The sequence below is a fragment of the Hetaerina americana genome, unplaced genomic scaffold (genome assembly GCF_022747635.1).
Source record: "Hetaerina americana unplaced genomic scaffold, ioHetAmer1.1.p SCAF_2, whole genome shotgun sequence".
Lineage (NCBI taxonomy): Eukaryota > Metazoa > Arthropoda > Insecta > Odonata > Calopterygidae > Hetaerina > Hetaerina americana.
Genome location: NW_027286763.1, coordinates 65,972,845 through 65,990,757, shown reverse-complemented (window position 1 = coordinate 65,990,757; position 17,913 = coordinate 65,972,845). Strand labels below are relative to the sequence as shown.

At 35.0% G+C, this 17,913-nt stretch overlaps 1 protein-coding gene across 1 annotated transcript in view; it reads right to left on the bottom strand.

Moving 5' to 3' along the window:
- Nucleotides 1–13,680, bottom strand: part of Skel (DM13 and DOMON_DOH domain-containing protein skeletor) — a 35,741-nt gene extending 22,061 nt beyond the window's left edge. The window contains exons 1-5 of the mRNA XM_071585546.1: nucleotides 13,566–13,680; nucleotides 6,231–6,383; nucleotides 4,082–4,154; nucleotides 3,281–3,389; nucleotides 742–907 (exon numbers count right to left, since the gene is read on the bottom strand). Of these exons, the coding sequence (XP_071441647.1) occupies nucleotides 742–907; nucleotides 3,281–3,389; nucleotides 4,082–4,154; nucleotides 6,231–6,383; nucleotides 13,566–13,680 (616 nt within the window). The remainder of the gene's footprint in view (nucleotides 1–741; nucleotides 908–3,280; nucleotides 3,390–4,081; nucleotides 4,155–6,230; nucleotides 6,384–13,565) is intronic.
- Nucleotides 13,681–17,913: the final 4,233 nt, after the last annotated feature.

Sequence of the window (17,913 nt, the reverse complement as noted above, 5' to 3'; positions counted from 1 at the left end):
ATATATATATATATATATATATATATATATATATATATATATATATATATATATATGCTCTGATCAAAATTTTGTCAGTGATTTAAAATATTTTATGCACAAAGGAAATATAGAAAACGAAAAAATGATCAGTATCATGTCAAAAGAGAGTAAAAATTAATTGGTTTATGTGGTTAGTTTTCTTAATTCTGTAATCCTCAGTCACTCCAACTGAGTAGGCAATCACAACAAATCCGGTGAAAGAAATCACTCGAACAGTTTGAATCTAAGCTTACAGTTAAGTTAATACATTTCGAAGAATGCAAATTATGAAATTTTCGAACCGGCCTGAGTGACGAGGGAGAAATATTTGAATTGAATGGGAGTTTATTCAAGAATCAATGCCTAAGAAATAAGAGAAACTTGTCTAGAAGTATAATATCTTAAGAAAAGTCACAATAATTAAAAAAAATGTCAACAAGGCCTGTTATTTGGTAATCGAAAGAATAGTTTTTTTGAGAAAATTTGTTATAAATAAAGGGGAAATTTTAAATCTTTCACTGAAAGAACGATTCTCTATCAGTCCCCTTTAAAACCATATTGCTTCTACAGTATTTCCTAAATAATTTTGTGAAGGAGTCACTTTTTTAACTAAGAGGTATTTATGGGTTATTAAAATACTCCATTATTGCCAGAAGTTTTTTTCCCAATCACGCTTCAATACATCGCAACACGGAATCAGTCATCTTGTTATTAAATTACCTGGAGCTTCTCCGTCATATGAAAAATTAGGCACCAAAAGTGTTTGGGCGTCAACAATAGTGATAGGGTCGGATTTGACACCATGGACACCAGCACCGAGGGCTCCGATCTTGATTGGTTTCGGGTAGTCAAATCCTGCTGGTATCCTTACGTCTGCGAAGTTCACCTGTACAAGAAGATGTGAAGAAAATTAATGGGTGGAAATAATGAAAAACTAATCAGCATCTGTTTTGTTTACTGCCTTATGATTTTCAAGTTTGTAATAACTAATTAAAAATTTTCTAATTTCTATTAGTCCACGAGTTAAAAAAGATGTCATTTCTCTTAATTCATTTTTGATCTTGAAGAATTTGCTCTTTTTGGTATTACTAGGTATTATTAATGAGGGTAAAAAAGAAACTTTACACTTCCTTTAGACATTTTGATTATGCATGCATCTTGGAGTTAACTATTTTCTCAGTGTTAACAATATTATATCGCTAAGAGCAATGAACATTAATATTCACAGGTGTAAAGAAAGTGAAAACTTCCGTCCGAAAGTGTAAAGTTTATTTTTTACCCTCATGTTTAAGGAAGTCCACAAAGTTAAAACTGAAACTGTTATGCTTAGGTATTATTTGACGATATCAAAGCATTTTCTACTGGGTTGTTACTAATCATGAGGATTCATTTTTGCAACTTGTCTTACTTAGATACCAAGCGATTGAATTTGGAACCAGCATATCAGAGCAGACTGTGTTAATTATACATTATACCCTATGCTCTTTCGGCTGCTGTAATCCATCGTATGAGATTATTGCTTACGAGAAGTTGAAGGAAGCATTTCCGTTTGCCTTCTTCAACTTTTTCGGTTGAACTCCAACAATTTCTATCAGCTTGAATACTGTCTAAAATACATATTTTCTTCCCATTGTACCCTTCATTGGTTACTCTAGCTCTAGAATTTGACAATCTTTCAACCATTAACTTTTTCTGCTTGAATATCTTTAAATACGCGTAGATTTCTCCTTTTCATTTACCTTATACTTTGTTTGAGTCTCTTTCTCTAGTTTTTTCATACGAAACTTTATAATTTCAATTTCTCAAAATGTCTCAACCTACGCTCTTAATCCTTTCCCTATCCATATCCTTATGCCAGGGCGAAGATTTGTTTGTATTATTTTATTGCTTTTTATATATAATTTGTGATATTTATCTATAAGCTTAACCTTGTAAATGTTTGGCCAGGGGTTAAGAAGAGACTCCATAGTCTCAATCTCGCCCCAAAATAAAGAGGACTCTCTATCTATCCTGCTCATAAACTGCAGCCTTGACATGGTAAAAAGAAGGCATAATTCCTTTAACATTGCTGGATTGCTGGTGGGTAGATCATTAATTCCTTGAACATCTATGGCGGATTTAGGTAGGTTTTTCAGGCAAGATTGGAATGCTAAACTAAATGGTAGTCCATATGGCTTCTGGTCCTGAGTGAAGCGACTCAAATATTGATGAATGCAATGGTATAGCAGTTGTAATATATTTACTAGGGAAAACATGACGGATGGAATCAGTATTTCCAGGTTCTGCGGAGCTATTATTTATGACTTCAATACAGAGGATGCTTGATGATGTTAAGCACTGAATCATTTCAATTTGTACCTTTCCCTGAATATGCATAATATGCTACTACTCATTCCATTTAATTCAGGTTTATTTCAAGGAAATAAACGTAAAATGATTGGCTGGTGGGGAAACACCGTAGCATTCCTTATTATCCTTGCAACATCAGGGGACAGTTTCTTTAAATTAGGGTATTCGTTTTTACCAATTCAAGTATTTGGATTGATGAATGCTATTACCTTAAACGTTAGAAGTTAAAATTTGACTAGTGAAAATCATATAGATGAGGAGAACGATGAAATGAGTACTGTTAAACGAAATTAGTTGAAAACTACAAAACAACTTTGTATTTACCACACTTTTAGGTGAATGTTTTTGCATATAAATTTTCGAAAGTAAATCTTTAGAAAATGCGATTTTTCATTAACACATAAAGATATTTATGTATACTTTCTCGTTCGTTAAGAATACCTGTATATCATTGAGTTATGAATCTGGAACAATGTAATTGATAACATATCCAGGTTTATGCTAAGAAATATTCAAGTTCAGTGTTAAATACCCGGGTTTTGCGTCTTTCGATAGTAATTGTATTATATTGGATTAATTACATAACATTCACATTATTATATTATAGTATTAAAAATATTCTGAGCCGTTATTAGTGGTGTTTATGAATATGTATTATTATTAATTAGCGAGAAGTTGGTCATGTCATCTATAGCTTTAGCACCAGAGGTATGATTTCTTTTTTGCAAATAGTATGTAACTTAATAAAAGAGACATTTCCTCAACCTAAAGCATATCTCACCCGTCGAACGGTTGACCACTGAATTAAACTTCCTGTAACGCTTGAAATCAATTTTAAGTACACACTGATAAGTTTTGGAAAGTTTAAAAAAGTATTTGCGGAAACAAGATTTTCTACATGAAAACTCACCTCGAATTCGCGGCACCATACAGAGAACCATCTGATGTTGCTGAGAGTTTTCCCTTCCGGCAACGTCAAGGTTATGTGCTTCTTCTTGTACTTGCCAAGGACGTTCAACCTGAAAAGAAAGTCGATGGAATAAGGATGGGATTAGAGAGAAACATTGCATTGAGCTTTCTATTACGTGTCTTTCCGGAAAGTATGATGCGGCTTATTATTCGACTGGATTGATGTATCAATGTAATGAAGGAGTACTTTTTTCTATATTCAACTATTTACAGAAAGGCTTGTTATTTTTTTCGCAAAAGCTATTTCTGAGGAGAGTTTTTCGGATGGCTTTCATGATAGATGATTTTTATTCCCGAAGGAAATAAATGACTAAATTCAGGTTACGACTAAAAGTAAAAATATCTGTTAAAAGTGCATTGCTAAAATGACATAATCACAAAATCGCCTAACTTACTAAGCAGACTTTTTTTTAGGGTGTAGTCGAAAGTGATAGATATTAGAGGTTATATAAATCAATTTTTTTATGCATAGGCTATTGACACCGAGTTTGGTATTTCATCAAGCATACCATTCTACTTTTAATGTACTCTCTGCTATTATATTTTACATACTGTCACTATAAAATTACCACCAGCATAAAAAATGAAAACTTCATTAACCCACAAGTGCTCTTGCCGTTACATAGATAAAATTATAAATGTTTACTCATTAAAAAGCGACAAAGAGTACTATACTTCAATTGGTGATGCCTAAAATTTTACAACACAATCCAAAAAATGTAGAGTGCAAAATGTAACTTACGTTCCTTTTTCGTCTCTTAGGCGGAATCCGGAACCGCTGGGTGCTTTGGTTGTCCCCGCGTAAAAAAAGGCATCTGGAATATAAATGTTTGTTTGTTTTACTTTGCATTCTTTAATCATCAGTTCAATGGCATTCACTCAAAATCGATTTAGTATTTTCTTGAAGTATCATCAATGAAATTTGATATTCTCTAGACCGGATCAGACTTTTACAGTAGCTTAGTGAGATTACTATTTCCGACTTATTTTTTAAACAAAATTTAGGTAATTTAGGAAGTAAAAAATACAAAACTTAAAAACGTTTTTATTTTTCACAATTGATCATAAATGTTCATAAAGTTGAGATGAGTACCATAGAATTTAGTAAGTTAAGTTGTTTGAAGTGCTTATTACATGGATATTATTTTAACATTCAAAGGCTGAAATCATCGAGATGCATCTTTGGTAAGAATTGTCAATCAACAGGAATGTAAATAACAATGCGCCAAAGTTTTTAATTAGCCTTGATTTGTATAGCCGTTGCCTTCACTCTGATGAAAACATCTGGAAGATCACTTGCTTGTAATATTTTAAGTAAGTTCAGTAAGTTAGGCTTCTTGTAATACGTGAAACGAAGAAACTAGTGGAAAAAATTGAGGGATGATAGAGGGACTAATCAAAATTATCGAACCCTGAGAGGTGGCGAAGAAGCAACAATGAAAGAACTTTCACCTGAAGACTATTTGTGCACTGCGAATCGTAACTATAATCAGATTTTAATCAGCACAAACGATTCCTCAGCGAGTTATAGCGACGAAAGGCTGCGAATTTTGAGTTCACTTTTTTCTCACGAAAGAGAAACAGTTAATCTAATAAAAGACAATTTTTCCTGAAAAATGGATTTTTTTTCAGGCCACTTAACCTCTATAAAATCTACTTTGGTCGCAGTCTTCGCCAACGTTTTCTCTCAGTTCTGGTAGAATCGTTAGCGTTTACTAGTTGCTAGTTTTCCGGAATTTCTCTTACGGTGACGCTCCCTTGACGTACGAATTCATTTACGTTCACGTATTCAGTACGCGAGGGGCTGACCTTGCCCATAAGGCTGAGTGAGGGAGTATATTTTCTCTGCTAATTCTGAGCGTTGGCATGGGTATACCTTGGTCACTAAAAGTAGGCAGGTTTTGCGAATCTGTAGATAGTACTGTTGATGTAGGAACCTTTTCTTTTTAACGGATAAGAAAGGTCTTATTTAAAATTTTGGCTTTTAGCATGGATAAACTTAAAGCAGTTAATTTTGGTAAAACGTCGTCTACACTGCTCTTAACTGCATACTTCTCGTATCGCTAAAGCGGTAAAGTACTCTACATATTTCATTTCCTGAAGCGATTGGTTAAAATTTCCAAGCGAATATTCGTTACATTTCCAACGTCCCTAGTTTGGAAGCTCTGACTTAAAGCAGTATGTTTAGTTTAATACTTACTATTAATTTCTATCTCGTTTTGTAATGCTAGGTATTTTTGAAGCTAATCAAAAAATGCATAGCTTTGATTAAAATTCTATAACATCGGTTTTCCGATCTCAATTTATCGGTGGTATTGTTGAATATTGAGTTCTTAAACGTTGTTAAACTTTGTCGTAAGTTTCGTAAAAAAGTATCAATGTAACTTTTCCTGGCATTTCATCGAATTATTTTTTTCAAGTATTTTTTGAATATATAGGTATTTAAGGTCGTATTTATCATTATTTTGTAGCAATATCTGTAATAACATACACAAACTACGGAAAATTAAATTTAATAGACTGTCAAACATAGAGATTAGTTCCATGCTTCATAAATTTACTCAGATTAATATTTTGGTCCCACTAAGTCATAACATCATCATCGTTTCCATCAATTTTCCACTCTCACTTTTGGGGCGACAGTGCATGCGATGGTTCGGCCGTTTAACGAATGGATTGTCTGGACTGAGCATGAGAGAGAAAGCGATGTGAAAAATGGACTCACATTTCTGTAAAGGGTGGGAGGAAGTATTTGCTAAATGAGAAGTAGTGATATCGAAAAGAGTCGATGCAGAGGGTAAAGTAGGCAGGCCACGTGTATAATAATATAATATATGTATACGCATAGTTATTAAATAATTGATAGTGTGTTGAAAAATACATTAACTCACCTGGTGCCTCGCCGTCGTAGGTGAAATCTCTTATGTGCAATGTCCTCGAGTCTACCGCGTAGACATCCCCCGAGACGCTGTGATGGAGCGTAATAAGCTTGCCGAGGAATTTCCCATAGTAGCCTTTTCCTCCATTTGCCGCTTCGGCGTCAACTGAGTAAAGCAATAAAGAAAAAAACATTAATTTAGGAAAAATATTGAAATGAGAGTGACAGAGTGATTGGGTTTGAAGAGTGCTCCTGGCTTTAAATGCCCGGATTTTTAGTTTAAGTTCGATGTCCGTGAACAGCAATTAAAAATAATACAATAATAATTAGCCCAGATACATATCTTGCGACGATGTTAATTTTAAATCTAAACTGGTCAAGCATTGTCGAAGTTCAATTTCTGAAAAAAATATCGTCAAAAGTCTATAAATTACACTTTTATTCCAAAAATTAGGTGTAAATACTCTTTTCTAACTTAAGGGCTGTTATAAGTTGTTAAAATTTTCTCAATAATAATGAGCAGCATTAATATTTTGTATTTAAGGTGCCAAATTATCCACAAGGTCGTTCATCTCAGGATTGAAAGATATGATAGTAACTTTTATTCCGTGATGAACGGATGTTTTATCAAAATTTATTATTGCATTTTAATACTTCAACGGTAATGCTTAGAAAAAGTTTAACATAATTTTTAGCTTTAAGCTGTAATTGAAGAATTTTGTATGATTACTTCAAAACTAACAGAATAAACATGATTAAAAAGTCTAATTGTGCTCGTATACATGCAACATTCCTCAAAGTTATACCAATTGCATATATGTATTGTAATCCAGCTGTACTCCTCTTCCCTTTGTTGGCAAAGTGCCTTTGGTGAACAGTTGGTACGCAAAAGTACAAAACCTAATGATTTACTTATTCCATGTTAGAAAATTTACCATATGTAACTTTAAAGTAATACACATTTTTTTATTCACTATTGTTTGCTCTAATTTTTTTTAGAAAAACATAAGAAATTACTTTGAATGACGTACACACTCATTTTTGAGGCTAGGATGATATAGCCCATGATTTTTTGTGAAAACGAAGAAAATATTTTTAGACAAGAGCATAATTTGTCTAATAATCTTATGAACCCTTATGAAAACGGCAATTCATGAGATTTGAGGAGTGAAGTATAGTATAACAGGCATACTTCTTTTGTGAGAGAATGGGACTACCAGAGACAAATTTTCACTTTTGAGTGCAATAATTATATATAGTACTCCGCAAAGAGGCTATCAGGGTACCAGCGAGCATTTTATGAATTAATGTATCTAAATAGTGCAATAATTATATCGAGGAAATGATTAAATCAAGAATTCGATAAATTAATTTTAACATTTTTATTTGGTGAGCAGTGTACAGCAACGGAGCTATACAATCTAAATTTTACTCTCCCTTCTGATGCTCGAATAAACATTTAAATTTCCAAGATGAAGAGATTTTTCGGAGCATTAATCAATTTTGCGAGGATCGTGAGCAATGTACACTTCGTTACCACCACGATAAGTTATTTCCCTTCATTCGCTCGGTTTCGTTTTTACGGGGAAGACTTCCGAGGACTTCGCGGGCAGGTCGCGCAAAGCGCGGCGTGGGCATCCGCGATGATCGTGGACCTCGTGAAAGCTCGAAGCGACCTTTTCAAGCTCTTCTCTTTTGCAAATTGAGTGAGGATTGGCTGAGTGATGGAGAGATTGGGGTTGCTGGAAGAGCGAGAATGGGTTAGCGTGCTAACGCTCGCCCTTCTTACCCGATGCACCTCGCTGTGGGTGTAGGGCGGGTGAGGAGAGGGGGGTCGAGCGGGAACGAGGAGACCAGGAAGAGAGCTCGGCTTTTATTTGCATTTCTCTCCCCCCTCCCTCCTTATAAGTCGCTACTGCCCTTGGTAGGAATTCGGGACGACTTACCACTTGAAAATTCAATGAGTTAAAGGCGCGCGTATGAGTGTAGGGAGAGCTACAGGGCCTCGCCGAACGAGCGGTCTTTCAGTGTAGTGCGAGGGATTCAAGTGATTTGATTAGCTAACCTTATCACACCTTATTAGAAATATTTCCCAAGAATGCGTAGATATGAATTCCTCCTAAAACTTCAAAAAGATTTTCACTTTATCGGGATGGGGAGCTCATTGATTTTAACCTGCTTTCACACTTTTTCGGAGCACTTCGAAAAGTAAACCATGTGATTCAGGTCTACCCACAACTCCGAAAGTAAGTTACGTACAATTTCGTTTCTTACATAGCATCAATTAATTTGAAAAGAAAATGGTAAAAATCCGTCGGAAAAACTACGTCTGGTTTGATTTTTATTATTTACTTCGTGGTCTTACGGCGCTCACAGTGTTTAAACACTGAATATGGATTCTTTTATGTGTGTATGATATTTATCGATATTTCAGCAGGTCTCTTACAATAGAGGCTGAGACTGAAATTTTGAAATCGTGCTTACTAATTTCACAAGTTGAGTCATGATGTCAACTTTCAAACAAGCATCGGTTGGGATATTCATCCCTTTCAAATCAGTACCAAGATCGGACCGAGAAAGTCTGTTTGAGGAAGGTGGGCTTTGTTTGTACTGCAGTTTCGTCTTTGAGTGCGATTCTGGCTGAATTGTGAGTATTCTTTTCTCTTCTTTCGAAATATAAAAGAAGATTATGGCAGAGACTTAGAGATTAGCACAGAGCAGCCAGCGTTTGTAATAAGAAGTCTTAAGCAAGAAATATGTTTTTTTTTGATAAATATGTTATAGGCGCTTCATTAGCTCGTCTAGTTTTCGGATGACAGAAAACTATTCTAATATGGAAATAATGAATGTATTATTTCTCATGAGACGTAGTGACCCACAAATTACGGCTAATGGAAAGTGATTAAGAATTTAGATAAAAATTTTTGCTCTACATTTCACGCTTATTTCTTTGTGCATAGAATTTTGTATCTGTCATTTCTTGTCTTTATTTAAAGTAAGTTCAATTTATTCATCTTATATTTCTGGCCATTTGTATGGGATTACTCAACACTGCATCATCCTGCTGAATAACGGAATACGTGCCTGTAAACATTGAAATCCAATAATTGAATCAGAAATATCGGGTTTTAAGGACACCATTAAAAAATCTTCTTCAAATTAAACTGGCTAAGCAATACCCAGGAAATTCTTCAAATATTAAGTAGTTAAAAAACCAGACTTCACTTATCAAGGCTAACTACTTTCGTGAAAGCAAAGAAAAAACTTGGTCGCTAGGAGAATACAGGTGACCTGGAGTTAATATAATATTATGCGGAATAATTATTCTACCTGACGGACAAAATTATATTGCCCAGTGGTGAAGTTTAGGCCATGGGTTAGTGTAGAGAAAAACTTAAATGTATTAGAGTTTTTAAACAAATTTCACTCATTACTTTTAAGACATTGTTTCCCTGAAGCACTAGGTAGGTTTGTATCAATATACTATAATAGTATTATCAGAAGTCATGTTCAATCCTCTATTAATATGTTGAAAATAGGTTCATGAACTCACCATTTTAATTTTATATTTTACCGTTTATGAGTTCATAATACGAGTATTTTAGTAATTTTCTTTTGTTCATTCTGTACAGTTATGTGACAAACTCCAAATCTACTCGAGATCCTCTCTCAGGTGGTCACTATTCGTTCTATTTCATTTACGCATATATATATTTGCATTTGCTTTCTTAGTAAAATGTACATTAGTGAAGTTCCATTACCTGTGTAAATCTAAGTAACAAATCATTTGCAAGAAGTAAGAATACGTGAAGATGAAATTCTTTCTCGGGAGAATTTTCGTACACCAGAGGAGGTATAGAGATTAATTACCCAAAATATTACCTAAAAATTATTGAAAATTAATAGCTTACAATTGAGTTCTTCAAATGATGGGAGCATCATGGTGTTTGCGTTTCATAAATCGAATTATGTTTTCCGAAATATTCCTAAGCGTCGTGATTTTAAGAATTATCGAACTGTTACTAAGTCAACAACTGCTATTCCTCGGAGGCGTCATTTGTTGGGTCACGGGTAGGTATGTGGGCAGGTATGAGTGGGCCAATTCTGTCAGTGCTATGACCTGGTGTAGGCGTGACGTGAAGGGTGCTCCAATAGTTGCGGATCCAATCTTCCGGAATGAGGCCGACTTGGGAGAGACGTAGAGCGTATTGCGTGAATTGGAGCCTGACTGGCGATACTCGAGTTTTGTCATCTCTTTATCTAAAACGAAACTACCCTCTCGTGTCTTGGCACACCGATGATACAATTGTTTATAATTAAATTGGCTGCAGTTAAAAAACAGCTAAGCTGATCTTTGCATTGGATATTTTTTAACAAAACCAGTCACAAAAACTAAAGCCCTTGGTGTTGGAAAAGTCATCTGAGAGGGAATTGAACCCTCTGATTGGGACTGGGAAATTTTAGTTTTAATATAATTGAGCTCGTGCTATATTCATCTCTTATAATTATTACTCTGTGCAATAATTAAATACGTTATGGATGCAATAAAAGATCAGTTGTGACATCGATTGACTATATTTGAAGTGCATTCTAACTTATAATTAATTTTGAACATGATTTCTGTTTGGATGATATTATATCGTAGAGTGAAGGTATTTTTTCTACTGTATGTATCATTTCCTGAAAATTTCAATGCTTGTTCTCCTCTTTGCCTGGTGATGTTGTTAGTTTTTTCATTGAGTTTTTATTATTTTGTTGACACAACTTATTAAAGGCTTCTCTTTGTTCAAAATTTCTAATCTTTTTCTTTCTGTATTTCCTCCTCAATCTTCACAAGCTCTCAAATGAGGGAACTAACTGTTGTGATTATTCTGCTCTCCCCGAAATTTTAGAGGTGTGTTTTGGTTATTGAAAATCTTCCACGTACATTCACTTGAGACTGACTTCTCTAATCAATCAGTGATTTGGAGACATGAAATGTCTCGACTTAAGAACTATTTTACGCATAGAAAATATAGAGCTTACGGGGCCAGCTTCATGTATTTCCCACTATCCCTACTGCGTATGAAACTCTCAATGCTTATTTTGAAAGTTAAGGTAAATACATGGGCAAAATACTAGTGCATAGTTATTATGACAATAATACTGAAAAAATTAGTTGATTTGCTTTTATTATTTTTCTTACTCGCCTGCTTTAGTATACTTGCACATTTATACGAATCATTAACACTTGTCCCTTCCGTCTACTGCAATGTCCCTTCCCGGAGTTGACTCCATTGTATCAGTGAGAATTGCCGTGGTTTTATAACAAATTCTGGATGTTTTGTTGATATATTTCTAAAATTGTGAAAAAATGACGCGAATTAACTGCTTTAAGTCCTTAAAATCTGGTTTATTGCAAATATATTCTTCAACAATCTTCCGTTGGCTTCTTATGCGAAATTTTTTAATCCCATTAAAAACATCCCAAATGTATTCTATCGACTAATGTTCATTAGGGAACTGTTGCGAGCATTATATTTTCAGTGTGTTGATTCCTTTCGAAAGCTACGTAATTCACATCACAAGATGAAATTCACGGAAAACGTGGATAGCATTTTAACGATATTACATTATCGTGTAAATCCTTATTAAATAGGCAACATTGAAAGTTGTTCTATTCTATTCTATCTTTCGAGAGTATTCCGTATAAGATATGCCTATTGATCATTGAACATTTGGATGATGATAAAACATAGCTCTGTCATATTTACAAGCGCTCCAGTCTCATTCTGTACAGCGACCTTATTAATGTCCCAGCTTATACTGGGCTGCAGGCCAGTTACTTCGGTACAAGTGACCACAGAAAAGTCCTTTGCGGCTTACAGAAAGTGGTAGCAATTTATGAATTAAATTCATCGCTCATTTTTTCAGTAATCACTGAGAAACCGTCTGTGAACTATAGTTGGCGTTTGTCCCAATTTTTAATTTTTTTATTTACGAAATTTTTTATTTCTGGAACGTTGGATTTTATGCGTGCAATGTGTGTGGGAACATTGTGATGTAACCCTAAAGTTTCGTGACGAGGTCAGGATGAATAGTTTCCTTTGCAAGTTTTCTTTCCATTGTAAGCCTGGAAAATTAGCGTCTGAGAACAGCATGCCTTCCATGTGGTTGTTTGCCCTACAAAGCTCATGACCATTGTTTTACGATGCTAGGATAGAAACCGTAAAAGCTTGAATTGATGAAGATATCAATAAAAGTTTAATTATGGCCATAACTCTGCAGTCAAAACAAAGTAATTTGTGAAAAATAATAGTTAAAAGAGTATGTGTTTTCTAAACACCAGAAGTGACGATAAGGCGTTTTAAATAAAGATAGAACAATGAGATAATTCATAAAATTGATAGTATTTGGCCAGACATGCCTTAACGAGTATTTCGTATTCAATATTTTTATTATATTAACGTGTCTTCTATGCAAAAGAATGGTAATTTCTCTAAAGCGGGTATAAAAATCACGCAAAAATAATATACATATATATGTATATCAGGGAAAGGAACTGACCCCCCTACTCTGATGTGTGAATTTCACACGCCGTCAGGCTAAGTACTGGGTGAAATCTACCATCACCTACCTAATTGACCTTCGGGTTGATTACTGCGTTTATGGGGTGTGTAATTGTGTACATTTATATAATATATATAAATATATATATATATGTATATATAAGTGATTACTTACAAAAGTATAAAATCATACTTATTTGGTGCTATTTACTAACAAAAAATACACGGTAAAGTTGAGCTTAACTACTTCCTTTACATGAGGGTAATTTTGGAAAGAATGTAATCTGGAAAGTGGAAAATTATATGTTATTTTAAACTTTGACTTTCGCATAGCTTTGGAATATTGATAATTCTTCAGGAAAGTACTTTACAATGACCCGTCTCATTTTCCCATAATTACCGAGTCATGTAATTAGTATTTAGCTGTAGGAAGAATGTTTCCTATCAGAATATTTACAAAATGGTTACACTTCCTTTTAATATAAGTTTAGTTATTACACATTTTTAATTGCATTAGTAAACAAAGTTTCTGATATGCAGATTGGTTAAGGATTAGGAATTTTGAAAATCGGTTTCAATAATTAGCATTTTCAGTAATTCGTTCGGAATGAAAATAATTAGGGGGATGATAGAGGAGGAGGGTGACAGAAAATTAGTTGAAATAGTCGAAAGTTGAAGGAACAAGTATCTGAACTTTCCATTGTAGAGTTCTACTGCCGTCGGGGAATATGGGATTGAGCCGATCACAATAGAATAACCGCAGCAGATCATTTAAGCACTTTCCAACGAAAGATAATTACCTACTCCTTGTTCACGTTTGTTCGAGTCTCCAGAGGATTTTCTTATGCGAAGGCCAGTGACTGAAGCGACTTCCGAAAGCTTCCGCCGCAGGTCGTTCACTTCCTCTTGAAACATCGTGTTTCCTCCCCCACAAACTCTGTTGCGCCACGTCTTACCCCTCGGCTATCAACCTTTCCTTCCTTAGCGTCTCCCCCACCGCTATCCCTGCCGTGCACTGGACACGCCTCCCCTCTCCCATCTCACATGAATCGCGTCACTCGCAATACTCTCTCATAAAATTTGTCACGTCTTGCCCTTGGAGTCGCTCACCGTCTCATCAGTATCTTTCTTCTCGATCCTGGTGACTTAATTTTCCTGGCACATTTTTACTGTTCCACGCAGGATTAATTGGGCAAAAGTTCAGAGAATCTGCCAGCACACGTAAGCTAAGATTATTTTTATTATTAATTTAATGTGGCGGAATTTCCGCTTCAGCCCCATTGCGTGGTTGCCATTTGTCATTTTATATTTTTTTGCTCTGTATTGAGAAGGCGCACATTTTATGCGATTCGTTTTTACTCTCATTTAGAAGACATTTAAATATCGTCCACTAGCCTGGGGATGCACCTAAAGACTTTGTATTTTGGCTATGTTCAACCATTCTCTTCTTCAATTGGTCTAATTTTTCACGAAAATGATATTCATTAAAATTTATCTTTTTCAAACATACATGCATACTCTAGTTGAAACTCTTTAAATAAAAACGGCGTCGCAATCAACAGAAAAATTTCAATTTTTTGTCGATGAACTGTGTAGGATTAAAAATAAAGCGGCTGACTACAATTATTTGTTTTTAGTATCTAGCCGTAATTATTTTTTCACGGCGAAATATAAGAAAAATTAAATTTAGCGCATGAAAAGAAGCCAGGTTTTTGTCAATTAAGCAACCTTAGAAACATTTTTGAATGAACACTTTTTTATGCGAATTAATTTCGTTATTTTAAATCAGACCAGTATGGAAAAACCTGACATCTGATTACTTTAGTTCACTGGAAACTAACACTTCACCGAGATGTACATACGATATATACAATCGTATATATATCTGATATGGAAACTTTTACTCCTCCTGGAACGATTTCTTTTCCTTTCCGAAACACACAGTTGCTCATTTCATGGAAATGTTATCATTCCGCATTGATCATTTCCTCGAGTTACCGTCACTCGCTGCTAAGTATTTAGATGCGTCGTAACTTAACTCATCGTAACTTTACTCCCTCTCACTCCCTCTTTGGAAGTATAATGCTTTTATTATATTTTACTGCTTCCTTTAATACTTGAAGAATGTTATTTGGGACGTATTCACCAATCTCTTTTATTCCCCTCTCATAGTCCTCTTGAACTGCCTCTTCCGTCCACCTTCTCCGCTACTCCCGCAATTACCCTCTCACGCCATTTGTCGCTGAGTAAACATTCTTTCTTCCAACTCGGAATGTGATAGGGGTGCCTCTGTTGATACTCACAGTTATTAGTGCTTGGCTTCAGTTCAACGGAGACCCTTAGAGTCTTCACGTAGTCGTATACGTAAGTTTCAACTTCTTCGCTCCAATACATAGCGTAGGATCCCTCCCTCTCTTTGTCTCCTCCATTTGAATACTACCATCTTATTTTACGGATTTTCATATTTAGCTTCAATAGAATTATTCTCGAAGAAACACAAATCCACCATCAGAACCCATATTTTTTCCCCAATTGCTGGTCAGACGTCCTTGAAAAGACTTGACCAGTAACCTCAAGTCTCTTGAGGGGTAAGAAAATGTTTGTTGCTTGGAACAGGGAAGAACTTTGGAAAAACAGAAGAGTTGGGAATATTCGGTGAGGATGTGTGGTATAACTTGGGCCAAGTGCATTTATGACGGGATATATGACTTTTCTGTCAGAAAAGAGGCGGGCCATGCCAACTCATCGTCGGACGACTGGTTTTACGTCGTCGTGCGAGGCAAACATTTTTATCACTCGTTCTCCTTCTTGAAACGTGAACAGACATTTTTTTTATCACCGCCATTGTCCCAACTTGGAATTTCAGGGACAAGTGTATCATTTTTAACATTTTGACTTATGAAAAATCGCAAAGGTTTCGTCAGAAATGTCACATTTGTGGCATTGAAAATATTCGTAGCATCGCCTTTCTTTAATAGCGCTCTGAAATGCTCAATGGATAGAACCATCAAACGAAAGGTAAGGTTTGGGAACGGTAGAGTTCTAATGCTACGGTAAAGTAATGGTGGGAACTGTTTTAGAGTATGAGAAATCACAAGTTCTACTTAGATTAGGCGAAGAAAGCAGCCTATAGGAAATACTAACTCAATAAAAAAGAAAAGTACTCAATTGACAATTTTTCAATTCAATGTCAAAGACGCTGAGGGAAGTTTGTATAAAACTATGGTGGAACACTTCGAAAGGGTAAATGAAGTTGGTAAAGAAATACGTGATGCGAAGGAAACCATGGAAGAGAGTTTTGGAACATAGAATGATTGTAAAGGCGTAGGTTACCAATCCCCGGGGTTGCTTCTATCTGATGACAACTCATTAATTAAAAAGGGACAAATTAAATTTTCGTTCATGATTTTGCATTTATCATAAACTGTCTCATTTATTTTTTATTATTTAATTGGCTATATTCACCCTACAAGTTACTTTTGAGATAATTAATTACAATAATTGATAAAATATGAAGTGCTCAAACATTTCAATGCCATCGGGTTCAACCTTGTGAATGTTAGTCTTGAGGTATAAGATAAACATTGTAAAATTCACAAAAAAGTTATCAACACGGTGCAACCGGTTGCATCGCATAGGTACCTGAAGATGTTACCTATATGACGAAACTGATAGTACCGTGTCAATAATATTTTCGAATTTTACAAAATTTTTCTCATTCCTCAACACTAAAACATTATTCAGATAAATTAATAGATTCGTGTAATTACGAGCTACACCTTGGGGCATCTCAAATATGAATAATTATTCCTTCAAATGAAAAGGTTAGTCTCCATTTTTCCTTGAATAATGACATGTGTTAACAACAAATGGAAGTTTTCAGAAGATTGATTGCTGATTAATTAAGGGCGTAAGTGAGCTTTACCAAGAAAATAAACAAAATACTCAAGTATGGAATTTCTTATTTTTGTCCTTAGGCGCTGAACAATGCGTGACATGCAATGGACAGCTATTAGAGTGAAATTAAATATTGTGAATTCATAGCTATATCCCCTTGTCTGTTCAGTAAATTAGCATTCGTCAAAATTTCTACGTTTCAGTAAGACTGAAAACAATTGCTTTTGAAGGAAATGGTCTGCCTCTTAATCAATTTTATGATTCGTAGGTAGGGTTTCAGATTTTAGATGGTGCTTCATTACTCTGAGAACCATTAAGCTTCCTATTGAGTTTCAAAGTATAAAGCATGTAATATTTTCCTCTGAAGTTTCGTTTTTCGCATCTGCATATTTGAATGATGCTAGTAAGGCTGTTTATTATTTGCTGTTATTGAAAAATAAGTGTATTTGGTATATCTACTTTAAAAAACGAAATTCTTTTAAAAATTTGCAGCTATGAAAAGATATTAGTCAAAATTCTTTATTTTTACAGAAAGTTTAATCTCCAAAATATAACTATCAGACTGGAGATACATCTGGGAAAGGAGCCTAGATCCTCATTACATTTTTAAGTGTACAAGTTTGCATATCTTCTTAGTTAAAAATATTCATGTCCCTTCAAGAAACCTCCCATCACCTGTAATTATTTACGTTCCTCAAACTTTTTTAAATTTATTGAAAAGTGGATTCATATTCTTACCCACTACTTTTTCAATGAAAATGCACTAATACCACAAGTTTAATTTAGATATCCATTTTGTCTTAAAACTTAAATATTATGCCGAATAGAATAATCGAATATTCTTATGGTCTGCAAAAACTCTACCGAGGTTTAATCTCCAGCTATCGCTCGGGATAAAATAAAATAAACTTCTCGTGCTTCTCGTTAAGTCAGGGGTGGGCGAAGAAGAAGGATGGATCGCTTAGGCAGGGAAGGGATTAGGGAGGAGCGGAAGAACGTCTCGGCTCTGCGAGACAATTTATTTCCCGTCCATTTAGCGAAGATATCATGCCTTCTACAGGAAGTACGAGAAAAAGAAAGCGACCTGACACGCCCGGTTCCAATGCTTCGATTAATCGATATGGGATATACATATATACCGCTGCTCCTCGAGCTTGGTTGATTTCCCAGTCAACTGGAGAATGGAGGAGGGGTTAGTGGGAAAGTTTACGAGATTTTTTATACGTTATATCTTGGATAAGCGACACAGTT